At 46.6% G+C, this 22,659-nt stretch overlaps 1 protein-coding gene across 1 annotated transcript in view; it reads right to left on the reverse strand.

Moving 5' to 3' along the window:
* Nucleotides 1-501: 501 nt before the first annotated feature.
* The window catches only part of LOC142297018 (cytochrome P450 2C14-like), a 61,468-nt gene continuing 39,310 nt past the window's right edge, over nucleotides 502-22,659 (reverse strand). Inside the window, exons 8-10 of the mRNA XM_075341228.1 lie at nucleotides 18,567-18,751; nucleotides 7,767-7,908; nucleotides 502-1,749 (exon numbers count right to left, since the gene is read on the reverse strand). Coding sequence (XP_075197343.1) covers nucleotides 1,571-1,749; nucleotides 7,767-7,908; nucleotides 18,567-18,751 — 506 coding nt within the window. The 3' untranslated portion in view covers nucleotides 502-1,570. The remainder of the gene's footprint in view (nucleotides 1,750-7,766; nucleotides 7,909-18,566; nucleotides 18,752-22,659) is intronic.

Here is a 22,659-nt window from a genome sequence, read left to right on the forward strand (position 1 = left end):
CCGCTCCCGGGATCCCTGTCCAGAGCAGCGGTGGTGTCACCAACTTCACCACAACCGTGGGTGGCGTCATGGACAATAACCAAATCCCCACCATCCAATCAAATCCCCTTTTCACTCACGGGCGAGGAGCGCCGCTCGAGTCCCCGGGATCCGGGCCCACCGCTCGAGCCACCACCGAGCAGCAGCAGCCGCACCCGAGCAGTGGGAGAGCGCAGCGTCCCCTCCTCCGCCCGCGACAGAAGTAACACTCTTGCAACTAGTCACTGGCCTCATTAGAATATCATAAGTAATCTTTAAAAATACTTTTTCTATAACTATAGCCTGGGACAGTTAGGCAGGGATTAGCAATATGCACCCAGAACTGCTCGTGATTTTGGGTGTGTATTGCACCTGACAGGTTCACTTTAATTCTTATTTCTTTTTTTTTTCATTATATTTTGAGGAGCATTAGCAACAAAAACAACAAAATCCACAGAGTCGGAAACACCCATGGGTTCTGGGTTATTATTTTTTGGTAAACATTTATTATACATGTATATATATAAAAAAATACAATTAATTTAAATAATTTTGGTGTTTATATTCCAGGAATTTCTACACATGCAATTATTTTTTTTACTAAATTCCATGAACACAACCATAATGGACTCATAAGGGTTTGTCCTGGGTTTAAATGCCAAGAAATCTTTTATATTACATTAAAAAAAAACCTTGGGGCCAATTAGTATCCTTAACTGTAATGATTGCATGTACAACATGTGACCACTCAGGCTAAACTTTGGCTGCAGCAATCATATACAGTAAATGATATACATGAAGACACTTTTCAGGACCTGCGGGAACCATCAGAGCACCAGCACTATCTTATTCTCATTAGCACAAGGAAGTACAAGAAGCAGTGGGATGAAACTAAAAGGAAGGAGATTCAGATTAGACATTAGAAAAAACTTTCTGACAGTGAGGGCAGTCAGAGAGTGGAACAGGCGGGAGGCAGAGAGGGCGGTCAGAGAGTGGAACAGGCTACCACAGGAGGTGGTAAGCTCTCAATCCATGGAAATCTTCAAGCGGAAACTGGATAAACAAATAGCTGGGATGATTTAGGAAAGCCTGAACTCGCAGGGGGCTTGACCCGATGGCCCTTGAGGTCCCTTCCAACTCAACCCTTCTATGATTCTATACAAGAACAGCAGGGAATTTACCAGATGCTGTTTTATTTTATACTATGTTTTGCCCTTTTCTTAAAATTCTTGACAGACACTTTAAAATAGTATCTACATGGAGCCACAACTAGAAGGAGCATTTTGTATTCAGTAGTCTCCTTATCTCCCTCTAGTGTCAGCTGTAGGCAGTCAGAATTTTATCATTTAAGTCCTTAATTATGCAGGAGATTTGGAACTTTGTACCAAAAATACTTTTAAATCTGTTATGCCATACAAAGCCACAACAGTCATTCTCTCTTACCTAAAATGACAAATAACAGAGCTGTAAATTCCAAAAACATTCATGGCACATTTGAGGGCGAACTAGTGATATACAGCAGTCTCATGTCAGCAGTGACTGATAACATAGTCTATCTCCGATATATCGCACAGATCTCAAAGGGTTTGGGGGCGTTAGTAGCTCCTAATGCCGGGGTGAGGTCCAGTTTGGCTCCAGGTATGGGCTGGAAAGTAAAATTTTGTAATAATGTTGTAAAGAAAATGAACAGCTCCATCTTGGCTAAGGTTTCTCCAGCACAGCTTCGTCTACCTGCGAGGAAGAATAGAAAACAATGATAGAATATGGTTAATGACTTGAGATCACAACTGGAAAGAAATAACATTTCATAAATATTTGTTATTGGGTTTTGGGGCTTTGATCTGTTGTGACTGACACTTGTCACGGTTCCGTTGTGTGGAGCATTTTGCACACTGGTTATGTTCTGCCACGTTCTTCTCAACTCTGGAGCCGGCAGTTATATATTTCCTTTATACAAAGCATTTTAAATGTGTAATGCTCAGCGTTGTTTCTTGAGCACTTGCTGACAGGTTGTTTATCTGCACAAGGTTTCCATGCAGGTTCTGGGAGGCGCTTGATCAGGTGCTCCTTGTTCCTGGTAATTGCTGAGCATGCTTTCCCAGAACTTCTCCAGTCATACTTCCTGGTTCTTCAGTTGTGCTTTTGGCTCCTGTTTGTGTTAGTGTTCTAATCTAGGCTTCCTGACCCCGGACTGTTTATTGACTCTTCTCTGTCAGCTCCCTGTTCTTGTTGTGACCTCCTGGCTTCTGACCTTGGACCATTACCTGACCACATCTCTGTCTGCTCCCTGTATCAAATACATACTTTCCTGGAATTCTGATCCTCAGCCTGTGACTTGACTGTGTTTGCATACTCCCTGTTTCCTGACCATGGCTTGTCTGACTATCCTTCTGTCCATACTGCCCGTAAGTAGTGACTAGCATCACAACACTTATTTTAACATCTGTTACTTTGGTTATATTTGGAAACCCAATTAGGTTATTTGTCATTACAATTACACTTTTTCGTCTCCTCATCAACCTATCACTATAATTTCAGCAATTCCATATTCTGCAATAAGGTGGGCTGATGTACACAAGTGAATTTTAACTGAACAGCCTTAAAATGTTCTTGTGTTGTATGCCAAATTCTATTTGGGGCCATGTTGCACTTGTGCCTGGTGAAGGAGTTTTGGAAGGATCGTACAAAGATGTCTCTCCATCATGTGATGCCTGAGGGAGAAGGGCACGGGAGGTGGAATAGCAGCAGTTTAAATATCGGTCTCTTAAATCCAGTCCCTAAAGGGTACTTTACACGCTAGCGAGCGTACCCGCCCCCGTCAGTTGTGTGACACGGGCAAATCGCTGCCCGTGCTGCACAACATCACTTACACCCATCACACGGCCTTACCTTCCCTGCAACGTCGCTCTGGCCAGCGATCCGTCTCCTTTCTAAGGGGGCGGTTCGTGCGGCGTCACAGCAACATCACACGGCAGCCGTCCAATAAAAGCGGAGGGGCGGAGATGAGCGGGACGTAACATCTCGCCCACCTCCTTCCTTTCGCATTGCCGGTGGACGCAGGTAAGGAGATGTTTGTCGTTCCTGTGGTGTCACACATAGGTATGTGTAATGCCGCAGAAACGACGAACAACATCGTACCTGCAGCAGCAACGATATTAAGGAAAGGAGCGACGTGTCAACGATCACTGTTTTTGGACGCTTTTGCGATTGTTGATCGTCGCTCCTTGGTGTCACACGCTGCGAAGTCGCTACCGGCGCCGGATGTGCGTCACTAACGACGTGACCCCGACGATATATCGGTAGCGATGTTGCAGCGTGTAAAGCACCCTTATCAGCAGCCAGCAACCCAGCTTTGTCATCTACAGTATCCTCTGGTATCAGGGGCTTGGAATATATTACTGAGAGAGACTTTATTCTCTGCCAAAAAAACAGAGCCGAACCTATAAATACTAAAAACCATGCCCTAATAGAAGTGCATCAGCTATGACTTCCTCGAATAATAGTCTGTCAGTCATACCATAAATACTGCACCTATTATTGATACCCAAATTTTACCATGCCAGCCACAGATTCCGCAATAAAAGTGAGTAAGCGATAATTACCTCATTACCATGCATCATTGACAGATACATGGTAATGTTAGTTTGTCTAACTTCCAATTTTTAGGATTGCTGGGGGGAATAGTGCAATTCTGTTATTTGACAGCTTGGATCATCAGAAAGGTTGCACTTATGGTCCAAAAATTGAGATTCCTATGCTGCAAGTAGATTTAACATTGCCTTTGCAGCATTGGAGGAACACTGGGTCTATTGAAAGTTCTACAGCAAAGAGTTTATAAGAACGGGCCCCTTGACTCAGAAACCAGTTACCAGTGATTGCCTGCAGAGGTTGTTAGTGACATAGGAAATGGTCAGTATGTCATGAGGGTGCCACAACAGAGAGTGTTCTCCTCTATTTCAGGTGTCAGGAGATCATAGCACAGAGCTACACGCACACATGCACATGTTAAAACTGCTGGCTTTACAGATCCTCCTTAATCCAGTGCTGCAAGGGTTAACTAATTCAGGATAAAAACCTGGGTCTCAGCTGTTCTGAGTTTCCCATTAACCTGTGCTATAAATACCCTCTTCTCAGCTAAGGGAGTTGCCAGTGATAGTTTGCTGTACCTAGGCCTCAGGAGTGGACTTGTGAACTGTGGAGTAAGAAGTCATTTATGCAGCCATAGCTGGAGATTGCTGTGTGGAAGTTATGTGATGCTTTTGTAGTGCCCCTGAGCTATCAGGTGCTACAGGGAACTGCATCTAGTCATAGATGTAGAGCCTACCCCCAGGGACCTGGAAGACCAGTGCTGGTAACACCACAATACGACACACCAAAACCACACAAAAACCCCTGTTTTCCTTCCCCCAGACTGGGTGACAGGCTAGGGTTGGACCCAATGGATGGCCACCTAGGGGTGGGACTGATCCAGTCCACTAGTCAGCAACCAGGGAGGAGGGGCCAGGTAGTCAGTAAGTGGAGGTGAAAGAGGACAGACGTAACTGTACTGACGGGGAAAGGAGTGTTTATGGCCTGTCAGGCTCAAGGAGTTTGGTTGCAGGGAGAATACTTCGGAGTACTCAAGGAACAATAGCACTGGTGGGGTGCAGAGCCCTAGATCAGGAAAACACTCCAGGCAGACCTGATAAATTTGCCAAGTCAGGGGACCATCAAGGACCTCTCTGACCATAGTGTTCGTCGCACAGCAGCAACGGGAGAGCCCGGGAACGGGGACAGAGATTTGACCCACAGAGGTTCAAGCTGCTTGCCATACGAGCCAAGCCAGAGAGACAACCAGGAGGGGACCCCCAGACGCTCCAAGCCACGGGGACCCTTCAACTACAGACAGGTGCAGGGGAAGTAAAGCCACCAGGTCACCACACCAGCACAGGGACTAAGGGAACCAGTTGGTGAGGACCAGCCTCCATTGGGTTGCAAGGCTACTAATGTGAGTAAAGGACCAGTTAACTTGCAATCCCTTGTGTTGCCTGACTTCTTTCTATACTCTGGCATAATCCTGCAACTACCATCATCATTCACCCCCTGAGACCTAGCCCTACTTGCAGAGGGACATACCATCCAAGCTGCCCATAACACCAGCCCCAGCAGTGAGATACTGTGCAGCGGCGGCTCCTCTCATATAGCCACATACCGCAAGTGGCGACACAAAAGACTCTTCATTACATCCCCTGTAAATACCCCCTTTTTAAAGAGACACCCAGGGTCACGGAACCAGGCACCGGCCATTACACCCGTGACACTTCCCAGTGATATCAGGCCCGGTACCGAGTAACCCAAAGCCCTGGGGCGCATCACTTTTCCTTCCCTTAATCCTATTTTAGCTTGCCTCACTTATCTCTTTACTTATTGCTGTAATCATAACAGCTTACACTGTACAGGAGAAAGAGAGGACTCCATTGTCCATAAGAGCTTATACTCTGCAGGAGAGAGAAGTGCTCACTGACCATAAAAACTTATACTATACAGGAGAAAGTGGACCCCAATGACCTTAAGAGCTTACATTCTACAGGAGAGAGAGAGAGAGAGAGAGAGAGAGAGAGAGAGATGATCCCACTGACCATAAGACCTTAGACCATACAGAAGAGAGAGAGTGGACCCCACTTGTCATAAGAGTTGACACTCTAAAGGAGAGAGAGAGGTGACCATAAGAGCTTACACTCTGCAGTAGAGAGAGAAAGAGAGAGGTACTCCGCTGACCATAAGAGCTTACACTATATGGGAGAGAGAGAGGACCCCACTGACCATAAGAGCTTCCATCATATAAGAGAGAGAAGGAGGACCCTGCCCCCCATAAGAGCTTACACCCTACAGACGAGAGAAAGAGGACCCCGCTGACCATGAAAATTTCAACTCCAGAGGAGAGAAACTTATCCAGTGACTCTGAAGATTAAAAATTACTCTGACATAGAAACTTTGCACTGCTGGGAATTGATGATCTGTGATGGCCAAGATATTATTGTACAAATTGTGATAATCCACTACATGTCTTAGCTGCAGGGCATTATGGGAAGGCCATGCAGCAATACAAAACAACGACAGCCTGGTCTCTGATCCTAAAGCCTGTTTCATACGTCAGTGAAAAACACAGACATTTTTCACTGACGTGTGAAACACGCATATGTCCCTCCATGTGCTGTGATTCATGGCACACGTGGGTTGTTCATGTGCAATCCGTGGTACATGATCCGTACTCGGTGATTGCACATGGCGATCAACTCACCTGTTCTGTTCCTGCTCTCCATGTTGCTGAACTCTCCGGCTCTGCTGTGTTTCCTGTCACCACTGACCCCGCTGCAGCTACTTCTGGGTCGGCTCTTGCTGCATTTATGAATATGCATGAGCCGGCTCAGATGCAGCAGAGAGCAGAGGCTGCACACAGCGTCGCTGGAGAAGGTGAGTTGAAAATGTTTTTTTTATCTTCAATGTCTGTGTTTTTCTGGTATGTGTTTCACAGATCACATCAAAATGTGGTCCGTGGGACATCAGTGATGTCAGAAAAAAACGGACATGTCTCCGTGCGGCAATCAAAGACACACATGTACACCGCATGGAGACACGGTCAGTGAAAAATCACTGATGTGTGAGCAGACCTATTGATTATAATGGGTCTGCATATGTCCGTGATTCTGGTACGTATCAAAACTAGCACATACATACCAGAATCACTAAGGTCTGAAACAGGCATAAGGCCTCTTTCACACGTCCATGACTCCGATACGTGTATGGTCAGTTTTCTCACGTACCGGAGAGACGGGCATACGTAGACCCATTAAAATCAATGGGTCTGCGTTCACGTGCGTATTCTGCCATGAACCGTGTGTACGTGTGGAGCATACGTGTGCCCGTGTGCTCCACACGTAGACATGTCCCCGTTTTCTCCGGCATCACGGGTGTCACACGGAACGCAAACGGGTCACACGTAAAACAAACGGACTACACGGATGTGTTCCGTGTGACACGCACCAGAGAAAACACATGTATCTGTGAGAAAAAAAAAAACTTTACTCACCTTCTCCAGCCCTGCAGTCTCTGTCGCAGCTGTCACTTGCTTCCGACCGCCGCTCATTATGCTCATTGAATATTCACTTCACTGCGGCCGGAAGCAGCAGCAGCGGGGAGACGGCAGGACCGGAGACTGAAGATCAGCACCACGGACAGCGAAGCCAGGGACAGGTGAGCAGAAAGTTCCCGTTCTCCGTGTGTTATCACGGATAACACACGGAGAACACACGTGAGCCACAAACACGGTACACCGAGGGCAATACGCACCTTTGACACGTCCGTGAAAAATGTGCGTTGTTTTTCACAGACGTGTGAAAGAGGCCTAAAGCAGAGTGGGAATGTTGACGGGCATTTTTTATATTGCAAACCGCGAATTAAATGTCATAGTGGAATGATTTTCCTGAAATTTGCGGTTTCACCAAATCCAAACAAACGCAATCCTTTTAGATTGATTCCCTCATATATTTTTGGTACATTTAAACAAGAGTCAAAAAATTCAAATGTGTCTTAAAAATGAACTCCACATATGGAGCATAATTACTTTCACAATACGGTATGGTTTCAACATTGAAGCAACAACAATTTTGCAATACAGAATTGTAAGAATAAAGTCCATTGAGATGCAGCTATCTGCACTTATATGCTGTAAACCCTTCTAAGAAAACATCATTCCTTATAAATATTACCTATTGAGAAGGGAACAAAGGCCTCGTTCTTTTTGAAATTTCCTTTGGAGTCAAGAAAATGTTCTGGATAAAACTCGCCTGGTTTCTCAAAGTAAGCTTTATCTCGGAGAATAGAATGTATGATTGGGAAAATCATTGTGCCCTGGAGGGAAAAAAAATATAAAAATTATCTATAAGAAGTATTGACATATGAGACAAAAGCTTATAACAGATTTCATTACTGCACCCCAGGATTGGAATTAAAGCTGTAATATCCAAACCTATTATTCAACATGGGATTAAGGTGTTTGAGTCTTTAAAATGAGCTGTCAGTTCTCCTGTGTGGTGTAGTATATAGAGAATCTGTCAACTCCTGTTACGGGGGGCTGTCTGATAATAACCGAAAGGAGTATCAGACAGTCAGGGTCCACCGTGCAAAGACTTTGCTGCAGACTATGGCAGAGTGCAATACCTCTGTTAACTCACAGAAGGATATAATAAGAAAGTAAAGCAATTCCTCCCTTACTTGGAGGGTGTGTGGAATGATCTCTGTTAATAATCACAGAGACAAAGGCAATGTGTGCGAAATGGCACCTACCTAGGTCCGCTCTTCTAGTGGTGCAAAAGAGACGAACAGCAGCGTAAGCCGCACAAAGCTCCTACCTGCGTTCGCTCCACTAGTGTGCGAGGACACGAACCACTAGATATGGCACCTGCCTAGGTCCGCTCTTCTAGTGGTGCAAAAGAGACGAACAGCAGCGTAAGCCGCACAAAGCTCCTACCTCTGTTCGCTCCCCTAGTGTGCGAGGATACGAACAACTGCCAGACGCAGTATAAGGAACGTTACCCTAGCGGCAACGTCCACCTACGAGTACAATCACAAGGCCCAGCCAGACCATGTGCCTCAGGCACCTGCCTATGTCCGCTCCCCTAAGAGGTAAGGATACGGACAGCAGCCGAAGCTGTAAGGTATAAGAACGCTACCCTGCCGGTAGCGCTCACCTAGCATAGACAGAGGAATGCCTAGAGGAACGCGCACAGAGCGTCTACTCATATGCATGAACCAAGAGGACTGAGCACCATGCGGCGTGTGTCAGGGTCTTATATAGACTCTGTGCCTCATCCAAGATGGAGGACACCAGAGCCAATCCGCTTCCAGAACGACAGGAGTGACGTCATGCTGGCCTATCACCGAGCAAGACGTCACAAGCACATGACCAGCGACCAATCGGCATAGAAGGTGTCAGAGACATGTGACCTCGTGTCAGCGATGATGTCACCCGCACATGTGCAATGGCTCCAAGATTGGACTTAGTCTCTGGCGCTCGCACATGTGCAGTAGCAAGAAATCTGGACTTAGTCTCCAGCGCTCGCACATGTGCAGTAGCAAGAAATCTGGACTTAGTCTCCAGCGCTCGCACATGTGCAGTAGCAAGAAATCTGGACTTAGTCTCCAGCGCTCGCACATGTGCAGTAGCAAGAAATCTGGACATAGTCTCCAGTGCTCGCAGCAACCGTAACAGTACCTCCCCCTCAAGGGCCCCCCTCCCGGCGACGCAGATAATCGGCAACTAAGTCGGGAGCATGGACAGCCTCCTCAGGCTCCCAAGAGCGATGTTCCGGGCCATAGCCCTCCCAATCTATCAAGAAGAACCTGCGCCCTCTAACCATCTTAGAACCAACTATGGCTCGTACCTCATAGCTAGAGCGAGAGGAATCAGAGGCAGGAGAGTGCATTTCACGAGCGTGAGGTAAAATAGCCGGCTTTAGCAGTGAGACATGGAATTTGTCATGAATCCTAAGATGGACAGGTAACTTCAATTGATAGACTACAGGATTTACCTGTCGAAGAACCTCATAAGGACCCAGGAAGCGAGGAGCAAATTTGACAGAGCTCACTCTAAGTCTCACGTGTTTTGCAGAGAGCTACACAAAGTCCCCTGGAGAAAAGACAGGAGCCGGGCGACGAAACCGATCGGACACCGTCTTCATACGGTCCTTAGCTGCTTGGATCGACTCTTGAGTCCGATCCCAAACCTCTCTGGCATTAGTTGCCCAGTCGGCCACAAGAGGAGGAGGTGCAGCAGCGGGAAACGGTACCGGTACCCTAGGGTGTTGCCCATTATTGAGTACGAACGGTGTCTGCCCAGTGGCCTCAGCCAGCGAATTGTTAAGGGCAAATTCTGCCCAGGGTAGGAGGGAGGACCAGTTATCGTGGTTCTCAGCAACAAAGTGTCGAAGGTATATAATCATAGATTGATTGGTACGTTCAACCAAACCATTAGTCTCCGGATGGTATGCCGAAGAGAGATTCAACTCAATTTGCAGAAGGCTACAAAGATCTCGCCAGAAACGGGAAGTAAATTGCGGGCCTCTATCACAAATGATACGATCTGGCATCCCATGAAGCCTAAAGACATGCTTGAGGAATAGTTTGGCTAGTACCCTGGAAGATGGGATTCTCGATAACGGTACGAGATGAACCATCCGGGAGAAATGGTCCGTAATGACCCACACAAATCTATGTCCCTGTGAACATGGAAGATCACCCACAAAGTCCATGCCTACCACCTCCCATGGTCTATCTGGCACTGGTAAAGGATGCAAGAGCCCAGCCGGTCTCTGCCGTAATGGACGGTTGCGAGCACACGAGTAGCAGGAACCGACATATCTCTTGACGTGGCTGGCTAAGTGTGGCCACCAATACCACCTCTCCAGTAACTCTCGTGTCCGCCTAATACCAAAATGCCCACCCACCTTTGAGGTGTGGGCCCATGACAGTATATCATTCTGTCGATCAGGCGGAACAAATGTCTTGCCCGGTGGGATTTGGTCTAACGTCACAGGGGAGAGCGTATGAAAAACCCTGGAGGGAAGGATAAGACGAGGTTCGTCAATCTCTTCCTGGGTAGAAAGCATAGAGCGAGACAGGGCGTCTGCCTTGTTATTCTTACTCCCAGACAAATAGTTGATGGAGAAGTGAAAGCGGGAGAAAAACAAGGACCAGCGGGCTTGGCGAGGATTCAGACGCTGAGCGGTTTGTAAGTACGTCAGATTCTTATGGTCTGTATAGACCTGGAAAGGATGTTTCGCTCCTTCCAGCAAGTGACGCCACTCCTCCAAGGCTAATCTCAAGGCGAGCAGTTCCCTATCCCCAATGGTATAGTTTCTCTCTGCCGGTGAAAAGGTTTTAGCAAAGAAGAAACACGGCCTTTTTCTACCTGCACCGTTCTTTTGATACAAGACCGCACCAGCACCCACTGAAGAGGCATCAACCTCTAAGAGGAAGGGCTTACTCTCATCGGGTCTTTGAAGAACGGGAGCAGTTGAAAAGTGTCTTTTTACTGCCTCAAAAGCCTGAGATGTCTCAGTAGACCAGGCTTTGGGATTAGCACCTTTCTTAGTCAAGGCCACCAAAGGGGCCACCAAAGTAGAAAAATGGGGTATGAACTGCCTGTAATAATTTATAAATCCTAAGAAGCGTTGCACCGCCTTCAAGGAATGAGGTTCGGACCATTGCAGGACAGCAGAGAGCTTCGCAGGATCCATAGCCAGACCCTCTTGTGAGATAATGTAACCCAAAAAAGGCAATGAGGACTGCTCGAATACACATTTCTCGAGTTTAGCAAACAATGAGTGCTCCCTTAAACGGGAAAGGACACGAACGACATCCTGACGATGAGTCTCCAGATCAGGAGAAAAAATCAGGATGTCGTCCAGATACACCACTACTGAGGATAACAGTAAATCCCTGAACACATCATTTACGAAGTCCTGAAATACTGCGGGTGCATTACATAACCCAAAAGGCATGACGAGGTATTCATAGTGACCGTCTCGGGTGTTAAAAGCGGTCTTCCATTCGTCACCCTTTCGAATTCGTACCAAGTTATACGCACCCCGCAGATCCAACTTCGTAAAAACTTGAGCTCCTCTCAGTCTGTCAAAGAGCTCCGAAATTAAAGGTAATGGGTATTTGTTCTTTATTGTGATTGCGTTGAGACCCCTGTAATCTATGCAGGGACGCAAATCACCCTCTTTCTTCCGAACAAAGAAAAACCCAGCTCCCGCGGGAGAGACAGACTTACGAATGAACCCCTTCTCTAAGCTCTCTCTTATATAGGTCGACATGGCCTCCGACTCAGGTATCGACAGGGGGTAAACCCTGCCTTTAGGTGGAACCGAACCTGGGATAAGGTCTATGGCACAGTCATACGGCCTATGGGGTGGAAGAACCTCAGCACCCTGTTTGGAGAACACGTCAGCGAAATCCAAATAGGGTGTAGGTATGGGAGAGAGATCAGTTGATGCAACTGCAACGACCTTAGGTGGTAAGGGAAGACATCGGGACTGACATTTCGAACCCCAACTAATAATGCTGTCAGACTCCCAGTCAATGTGAGGAGCATGAGTCCGAAGCCATGGAAGACCCAGAAGGACGTCGTCTATACCCTCAGGCAAAACAAGAAAAGAAATCTCCTCTATGTGACCCTGAGACAGGGAAAGGCGCAAGGGAACTGTCCTCAATGTAATGGAGTCAGACAACATAGTTCCATTAACAACACGGACAGGAATAGGCGCCTCTAACATGATAGAGGGAATATTGTGTCCCTTTACAAATCCTGAGGACACAAAAATCCCGTCAGCTCCGGAATCCACAAAAGCCATAATAGGCCATGTATTCTCAGATAGCGAGAGCTGACCTGGGATACAACACTTAGAGGGTGCAGAAGACGTCTCTAGTAACCCCCCTCTAATGGTTACTAGGCCAGGGAGTTTCCCTGACGACTAGGACACTTGTTGGCATAGTGCCCAGCCTGACGACATACGTAACATATAGGAGGACCAGACTTGCGTAGTCTGGAGAACGTATGACCTAACTCCATAGGAGTGGGAGATGTTTCAGATGCTGAGGAAGATGGTAGTGGACCCTCAACAACTGGAATAGCCCGATGCTTAGGGCGTGAGGAAGAGACCTCGAGTCTACGTTCCTTATGGCGTACATCGATCCTCGTTGCTACTGTGATCAAGTCCTCCAGAGAAGCAGGGACTTCACGAGTAGCAAGGGCATCCTTGACATAGCCAGCCAACCCTCTCCAGAAGATAGGAATCAACACCTTCTCTGGCCAATCTAGTTCTGCCACCAGAGTTCTAAAAGCAATGGCATAAGAACTAGTGGATAACGAACCCTGAGATAGATCTAACAGTCTCAGGGCCGCATCATGGGTAACCTGCGGACCCATGAATACCGCCTTAAGAGCATCAAGAAAGTCTTGATGTCTCAGAGTAACCACATCAGAGCGCTCCCATAGGGGAGTCGCCCATTCTAAGGCTTTGTCCTGAAGTAAGGAGATGATAAAGCCTACTCTGGACCTCTCCGTAGAGAAGCGAGAAGAGTTAACCTCTAGGTGTATCTGACACTGACTAATGAAACCACGACATGATCTGGCATCGCCAGAATATCTGTTTGGTAGAGCAAGTCGAGGATCATGTGCAGATGTCACCATGGTCTGAGGTTTATCCTCTATACTCTTGAGCCGTGACTCAAGTACTTGTATGTAACGGTGTAACTGCTGATATTCTGCCATAACTGCCAGACCCTTGGCTCAGTCCTAATGTTACGGGGGGCTGTCTGATAATAACCGAAAGGAGTATCAGACAGTCAGGGTCCACCGTGCAAAGACTTTGCTGCAGACTATGGCAGAGTGCAATACCTCTGTTAACTCACAGAAGGATATAATAAGAAAGTAAAGCAATTCCTCCCTTACTTGGAGGGTGTGTGGAATGATCTCTGTTAATAATCACAGAGACAAAGGCAATGTGTGCGAAATGGCACCTACCTAGGTCCGCTCTTCTAGTGGTGCAAAAGAGACGAACAGCAGCGTAAGCCGCACAAAGCTCCTACCTGCGTTCGCTCCACTAGTGTGCGAGGACACGAACCACTAGATATGGCACCTGCCTAGGTCCGCTCTTCTAGTGGTGCAAAAGAGACGAACAGCAGCGTAAGCCGCACAAAGCTCCTACCTCTGTTCGCTCCCCTAGTGTGCGAGGATACGAACAACTGCCAGACGCAGTATAAGGAACGTTACCCTAGCGGCAACGTCCACCTACGAGTACAATCACAAGGCCCAGCCAGACCATGTGCCTCAGGCACCTGCCTATGTCCGCTCCCCTAAGAGGTAAGGATACGGACAGCAGCCGAAGCTGTAAGGTATAAGAACGCTACCCTGCCGGTAGCGCTCACCTAGCATAGACAGAGGAATGCCTAGAGGAACGCGCACAGAGCGTCTACTCATATGCATGAACCAAGAGGACTGAGCACCATGCGGCGTGTGTCAGGGTCTTATATAGACTCTGTGCCTCATCCAAGATGGAGGACACCAGAGCCAATCCGCTTCCAGAACGACAGGAGTGACGTCATGCTGGCCTATCACCGAGCAAGACGTCACAAGCACATGACCAGCGACCAATCGGCATAGAAGGTGTCAGAGACATGTGACCTCGTGTCAGCGATGATGTCACCCGCACATGTGCAATGGCTCCAAGATTGGACTTAGTCTCTGGCGCTCGCACATGTGCAGTAGCAAGAAATCTGGACTTAGTCTCCAGCGCTCGCACATGTGCAGTAGCAAGAAATCTGGACTTAGTCTCCAGCGCTCGCACATGTGCAGTAGCAAGAAATCTGGACTTAGTCTCCAGCGCTCGCACATGTGCAGTAGCAAGAAATCTGGACATAGTCTCCAGTGCTCGCAGCAACCGTAACAACTCCCCTGGTCTGTGTAATACAGTCCCTGACAGAAGTTCTGTCGATTATCCATGAAATGTAAATAAAAGCTTATAACCTGACTTTAAATTCATCCATTGGTTTTATAAATTACTCTTTTGAAAGCTGAAACCCTCCCAAATTTGGTTTACATTTTGAAAATAAAGTTGCTGCAAAGCTGAAATATTGATCATTTAATGAACACAGAAAGGTCAGATTTTGGCAAGACAAACGTTTTGTCACCCACAGAAAGTAATGTGAAATTCAGACAAATCATTAACTTCTAATACAAATATGTTGCATAACATTCGTGAATGAAGTTGTGGTGCTATTAGAGCCATATTTAATATTTTGTGTGACTTCCATGAGCTTGAAGGACTGCATCTATGTGGTTCAACAATGATACATACAATTTATTGATGAAGTCATCAGGAATAGTTCATCTAGAGTCTTTGCTTTTGTCTTCCAAGCTTGGTCTTTCATCCTACACCAAACATGCTCAATGATGTTCATGTCTGGTGACTGGCTGGCCAGTCCTTGATCTTCTTTGCCAGAAGGAGCTTTGTTGTAGAGATGGATGTATGAGATGGAGCACCATCCTGCTGCAGAATTTGACACCTTTTATGATTGGGAATGTAAGAGGTAGCTAATACTTCTTGATATTTTAGGCTATTGATATTGTCTTCCACCTTGCAAATGTTTTGCAAACCCCCATACTGAATGTAACCCCAGACCATGATCATTCCACCACCAAACTTAACTCTTTTCTGGATCCATACAGGCTCCAGTAGGTCTCTTGCAGTATTTGCGGCTGCTGTGGTGTAATTCAACTGAAGATTCATCAGAGAAATCCACCTTCTGCCATTTTTCCAGCGTCCATCTGTTTAGCAGGCTGTGGGACTTGGCAAATGCCACACATTTTTTTAATTACCTTTTGTTTAGTGCTGGCTTCTGGACACTGATTCGACCATGGAGGCCATTTTGAGATAGTATCCTACAAACTGTTCTAATTGACACAGGGACTTGAGGTGACCAGGCCTTTTGGAGCTCTGTTGCAGTGGAAGAGGGGCTGGCTTTGGATTTTCTTACCAAAAAGCATTCCTCCTGAGCAGTTGTCTTGCGGGATCTGCCGGAGCTGGGCTTGTCAAAAACATCTCCAGTCTCTTCAAATCTTTTTTTTAATTCTTTGTACTTCATGCTGAGACACATTAAAGGTGCCAGCCACCTCTGCAGTGGATCTGGTCTTCAGTCTCTTGATAATCAAGGCTTTGGTCGCAGGGTGGATTTTTGGCATGTTGTCAGCGGTCAAGTTGCAGTTCAACTGAAGGTCTGGGGTGCTGAGTTTCTTTTTATACACACCCACTAATTAACCAATCATTTAGTGAGCACAGGTGAGGATGTAAACTAGGATTGGGTGCATTATAGGACAAGGCGACAAAACTTTTGTTTTGCCAAAATCTAACCTTTCTGTGTTCATTAAATGATCAATATTTCAGCTTTTCAGCAACTTTATTTTCATAACCTAAACCAAATTTGGGAGGGTTTCAGCTTTTAAAAGAGTAATTTATGAAACCAATGGATGAATTTAAAGACAGGTTATAAGCTTTTATTTACATAAGGGCTCTTCACTTGCGTTTAATAAATCACAGCGACACTCGGCTCAAAATGTGAGTCGAGTGTCCTGTGTTTGTCCTGCGTGTGGTCTGCGTACGGTGTGTGTTTTTTTTCCTCACATAGCATCCGTATGACATGCGAGCACCATGCGAGTGCTATGTGAGTGTTTATGCAAGCAGCGTAGGACTGGTTACCGGAGAAATCTCCAGTAATACCAGGCCTGGCCGCAGTTACCACTTACCTGCACTGAACCCCGGATCTGTCACCTAAGCTCCAGAAATCAGCCCTGTCTGTCTGCAGCTGTGCTGAAGTGAACAGCACTCGCCGGGGAATCAATCACTCGGCGCTCACTGTTCAGGCTGCACTCTGGAGCTCAGGTGGCAGCTCCGGAGTTCAGTGCATGTAACCGCGGCCAGGACTGGTATTACTGGAGATTCCTCCAGTAGCCAGTCTGACGCAGTATGCAAGTGTCAAGGATCCATGTGACATGCGTATGCAATCTGTATGACATGCGCATGCCACCCGGATTTTGATTTGTTTTTCTCGCTCCCATAGGATTGCATGGGGCTGCGAGAGCTGAGACTCGGTGAAATCGCAGCATGCTGCGATTTCACCGAGAGCACGAGTCGTGCCGTAAAAAATTTAGCAAGAGGACACGGCCCCATTGATTAACACTGGTGCGAGTGCGATTTTCTATCGGATCGCACTCGCACATAGAAATCGCAAGTGGAGAAGAGCCCTTACATGGATAAGCGACAGAACTTTTGTCAGGGACTGTATATACAGGATCTGTCCAGTGCGGTATAGTATATAGAGGATGTGTCCTGTGTGGTGTAGTATATAGAGGATGTGTCCAGTGTGGTGTAGTATATAGAGGATCTATCCTGTGTGGTGTAGTATATAGAGGATCTGTCCAGTGTGGTGTAGTACATGGAGGATGTGTCCTGTGTGGTGTAGTATATAGAGGATCTGTCCAGTGTGGTGTAGTATATAGAGGATTTGTCCAGTGTGGTGTAGTATATAGAGGGTTTGTCCAGTGTGGTATAGTATATAGAGGATCTGTCCAGTGTGGTATAGTATATAGAGGATGTATCCTGTGTGGTGTGGTATATGGAGGATGTGTCCTGTGTTGTGTAGTATATAGAGGATGTTTCTTCTGTGGTGTAGTATATAGAGGATCTGTCCAGTGTGGTATAGTATATAGAGGATGTATCCTGTGTGGTGTAGTATATAGAGGATGTCTCCTGTGTGGTGTAGTATATAGAGGATGTGTCCAGTGTGGTGTAGTATATAGAGGATGTGTCCTGTGTGTTGTAGTATATAGAGGATGTGCCCTGTGTGGTGTAGTATATAGAGGATTTGTCCAGTGTGGTGTAGTATATAGAGGATGTGTCCTGTGTGGTGTAGTATATAGAGGATGTGTCCTGTGTGGTGTAGTATATAGAGGAGGTGTCCTGTGTGGTGTAGTATATAGAGTATGTGTCCTGTGTGGCGTAGTATATAGAGTATGTGTCCAGTGTGGTGTAGTATATAGAGGATCTGTCCTGTGTGGTGTAGTATATAGAGGATTTGTCCAGTGTGGTGTAGTATATAGAGGATTTGTCCAGTGTGGTGTAGTATATAGAGGATGTGTCCTGTGTGGTGTAGTATATAGAGGATGTGTCCTGTGTGGTGTAGTATATAGAGTATGTGTCCTGTGTGGCGTAGTATATAGAGTATGTGTCCAGTGTGGTGTAGTATATAGAGGATCTGTCCTGTGTGGTGTAGTATATAGAGGATTTGTCCAGTGTGGTGTAGTATATAGAGGATTTGTCCAGTGTGGTGTAGTATATAGAGGATGTGTCCTGTGTGGTGTAGTATATAGAGGATGTGTCCTGTGTGGTGTAGTATATAGAGTATGTGTCCTGTGTGGTGTAGTATATAGAGTATGTGTCCTGTGTGGTGTAGTATATAGAGGATCTGTCCTGTGTGGTGTAGTATATAGAGGATTTGTCCAGTGTGGTGTAGTATATGGAAGGATCTGTCAGCTCTTCTGTGTGGTGTGTTATATAGCGGATCTGTCAGCTCTCCTGTGTAGTGTAGTATATAGTGGATCTGCGCACTCTTCTTTTAGGTGTATCATATAGAGGAGCTGCCAGCTCGCCTGTTTACTGTACAGTAGTGTATAGCATATTTGTGAGCTGACCAGAAAGAAAGCTGATAGATCTTCTGTATAAATTAGGCTAATGGCAATTTTATAAATTTCAAGGGTAATATCATCAATTTCTTGATGCTTCTAGATTATTCTTGAAGAATTAATAGTAGCAAAAAAAAATAAATCATTCTGCTCACTTATGTGTTAATTCTCTCTCCAAGCCAGTGGGACACATTATACATTTTCAATCGCCTAAGGTGGGTTTGTACTTAGAAGAATCAGATATAAAGAAGAGTTGTGGTTTTTTTACCTTTGGAATGAAATACCCTTTTAAGGTGACATCTTCAGTCGTTGCGTGTGGAAGATTATTAGGTACAATATCCCCAAACCGCTGAATCTCATGAACCACGGCGTCCGTATACGGCATTTGTTTCCGATGCTCCATTTGAGGTTGGGCCGATCCGATCACTCTTTCGATCTCATTATGAACCTTCTCTGCCAAGAAAAAAGAAAACATACAACTTATTATTCATGTTTACTCGCTAAAAATCCCCAAACACAAAAATGACAGAAAAGGAAAAAAGTAGACCGTTGAAATGAAGCCCATTTTCATAGACCAAATTCTGCCGTGGATGGAGAGTTGTTCATCTATATGGAAAAGACTGGAAGAGCTGTTGGCACCCCTTCTGAAAACTTTTTGTACCAATGAAATGTATTGTTCTGTTTGATATGTTTTTTTTTTACATAATCTGTGTTACAGCACTTTAGTTAGCCTGGTGAGTGTCCAACACAGTGCATGACACATGAGCACGGATCAATGATTGTCCAGTGCATTGTTTAATACATCAGTATCAAAAGATAAAAAAGGAAAAGAACACCCTAATAATAGGAAGCAAAGTATGGGCCTCCTTCTGATACTAACCTGTGTCTGTTACCTGAGCTCCCCTAACTTCCCTACATGAGTCCTTCCCCTTGTCGCCTTCATGTGCTTAGTCCCTTACTGTCCTTCAACTTACCATGTATTATGACAAGACCATTGAGAACTCTAGGAATCACTACTACTGCCACTACACACAGGAGAAGGAGAACAATCAGAGAAACATAGGCAAAAGGACATAGAAACTAATGTCACTGTTACAGCCAGACACCAAGACTGGAGCCCACTAGGCTCCAAAATGTAGCACTGCAACAGCTAAGGTTCAGCAGTATAACTTCAGAAGCTCTGAGAGAACTTCCTCCCTGTACGTTGTCAGAAACAGAATGAAATTCTATTACCGACATCAAGTGATGGATCATGTGATTATTTAAAGGAGATTGGAGTGGTCACAAGCTACCTGCATCTGAGGTGAACAAATCAGGATCTAGTAGCAAGGGAAATGTTATTAACTCTTGCTGCACCAACAGAAAGCAAAACACATTTAAAATCAATGAGCAATGTAAAACTTCTGTCTTAGGAGTTGTCACATTTCTTTCAAGCACAAGAGACACTTGTGACACTCTGTCAGCACAGGGCGATTGTTCAAACCAAGTACAGTTGGTCGGTGCTTCGTGGTAGAGCCAAACATTTAAGTTTAACCTTCTCCTTCTTGTTTTCCATTTATCTCCACACTTCTCTGCGCTATAAAGCCAGAGATGTGAATCATAGAAGAGGTGAGGGTAGAGATAGAGTGTAAACAAGCAGGTGGGAAGATGCAGTTAAAGGATTGGTCCTGCCATGATGAAGAAGCAGCTGTACTTAGTTTGAACAGTCTTTCTGTGCTGATAGAGTCTCTTTAAGGCTGGAATCACACTTGCGAGAGACTCGCGCGAGTCTTGCATCACATCACCCGGCACAGACGCACACTCTCTTGATAGGAGCGGGTCGGCTGCATGTATTTTTATGCAGCTGAGACGCTCCTCTCTAGAGGGTGGCAGGCCATGCTGGGTGATGCGATGCAAGACTTGCAAGTGTGACTCTGGTCTACCAGTTTGAATCCAACCCAGGTTGGGATGAGTTGAGTGGGGTCAGGAAGCTAGTTCTTAGTTGTTAGGTAGTTAGAGAGAAGCTACTGAAGATGAAGGAGGCCTTATATACTGTTGTCTAGAATATAGGCCACAAGGGTACAGTGTGTTCAGCAATAAAAGATCTTAGGATAGCAAGTTCTACAGCAACTGATTTCTTACATGGCTAGAGTACAGAGATTGAAGAAGAGTAATATGTTGGTATCTAACACTTGCAGTGACTCCACCCAGTACCATCTGAGAACTGAGGGAGACGTAATTTTCTTAGCCAACCAGAAGGAGTGGACAACAGGGCCCAGTGCAGGGCCAGAGTTACCTCCACAAATGGGGGGGCAACTTGATGTCGTCTGGGGTGGACTGGGAGCATGGGGCAAATGCCCCCTTGGGCAGCTTTCCCTGCAGCTGTGCAGGGGCCACTGCTTCATGGCCATCATTAACAGACATATGGCCATGCACAGTGCACTGTGGAGCTGTGTCTTCAAGCAGTGATGTGGCCGAGCTGGCACACAAGCAAAATTAAAGCCACAGTGCTGGCCAGACTGTGTCACTGCTAGCAGACACTAAGGCACAGTGCACTGTGCACGGCCATATCTACTAAAGTGACATCCGTCACAACCACATGGAGCTGGACGGGAGACAAGTGGGAAAGGTTAGCGAGGCTTGCTCTTGGCTTCCCCATATTAAAATATTGCTAATGTGTCTGTGTCTGTGTGTGTGTATGCATGTATGATGTGTACCTATGTATGTCAGTATTGGGGGGTGTTACTGCTATGGACAATAAGAAACACGCTGCCACTTTAAGAGACAGAAACCTCCCCGTGTTGAGGGGTAATGGAATGTTCTGCTCCCCCTGCAGAAAGTGTGCTAATGGACAGCCCGAGTGTAAGAAGGGAAGTGAGGTTCTGTTTTTCATTTGTATGCGTGTGAAGGAACACACAGCCATTGTGTCTCAGAGGATTGGAGTTTTCTTCTGAATCGAGAGAGAGACTCACAGATCCCAGGGAACCAGCGAGGAATCTGAAGCAAAATGAAGATTTTGATCTCCCTAACCCGGCCCAGGAGACGTGTGCACCTTCAGATGAGACTGTTGTTGGGGGGCCCCCGGGACTGGATCCACGTCCCCAGCATCACTGTGAATTGAATATTGTGCACATACTAGGGGCCAAAGTAGGCTTCAGTAGGTAGAACACAGCATCCGTGTGGCCCATTTATCAGAGGCCAGAGAGGTTACGTGTAGAGTAGCATTGTACCTGACTGTTTTTGTGTTTCGAGAACCTGAAATAGTTGGAGCACCGTGCTATTGAGCGGACCAACTAGAGAATACAAAAGTGTTGATAAATCACGTTTTGCCACTGTATACCCCATGTGTGAACCTGCCTTCTCCACATCTTTCCCCGCCTGTTAATAAATACACCCTTGTTGTTCGCACCTCGTCTTGTGTACTGTAACCTACTCTGCACTGCGGTGGTCCTCTCGGCCATCGCTTCATCAGTGTATAAGACTGTCTATATATTTATGTCTGCTTATATGTATTTTTGTGAATTTGTCTTTAAATATGAATATCTATGTATGTTTGGCGCCCTGGACAAGCCAGGACGTCACAAGTACTACAACAACACACCCCACACCCCGGCTAGGCACATCAAGGTCAAACACAAATCCTTGTTGCCTCCCTACAGGGGCTGATGTCCACACCAGGGGGTGGGCCAGGCGGTTTGCCCCGCCCACCGAGGAGTTCACAGTCCTGGAGGCGGGAGAGGAGTTTTGCAGTTGAGTTGAGGAGTAGTGAAGTGAAGTGGCAGTAGAGGAGACTGACCGTGTCCGGGTGCGTGGCCCGGGCACATACAGCAAGGTTGGCAGACGGTGGTGACTGTCTGCAGGAGAGGCTGATTGGAGTGAACCGTAAGGACCGGGGACGGGCGGTGGCCCGTCGGGGAGCAAAGAGAAGCCAGCACCATTCGTCAGGGATTACGGACCCCGACCAGGCTAGGAGTCGCCGTAAAACTGGTCAAATCCGTTAGCGAAGGGAACCTCCGGGGTTTCCCAGCAGTCAAGACCCGATTGAAGGCAACAGCTCACAACATGAAGGGAAACACAGTCACCGCCAAGGCTACAGTTCCCAGGGCCAGAGCCTGCGGGCAAAAGGGGCTCCCTCAGCATACATCCAAGCTGGGGAGTGGGTTACCAGTGGGAACCCATTGGAACCGTAAACACAACACAGGTGCAGGGAAAGGCAGTCACCACCAACCTACCGGGAGAGCTACCGCAGCTGTCTGTGGGACCCGTCCATCCAGCCGTTTGTTTGACCAGAGACTCCGTGTAAATTACTGGTTGAGTGAGTACCACCGTGCGGCACAGCGCTGCCCCCCGCGACCCTGCACCTCACCAGGCCCCGTAACCCG

Source organism: Anomaloglossus baeobatrachus, chromosome 3 (assembly GCF_048569485.1).
Source record: "Anomaloglossus baeobatrachus isolate aAnoBae1 chromosome 3, aAnoBae1.hap1, whole genome shotgun sequence".
In the NCBI taxonomy this organism is placed as follows: domain Eukaryota; kingdom Metazoa; phylum Chordata; class Amphibia; order Anura; family Aromobatidae; genus Anomaloglossus; species Anomaloglossus baeobatrachus.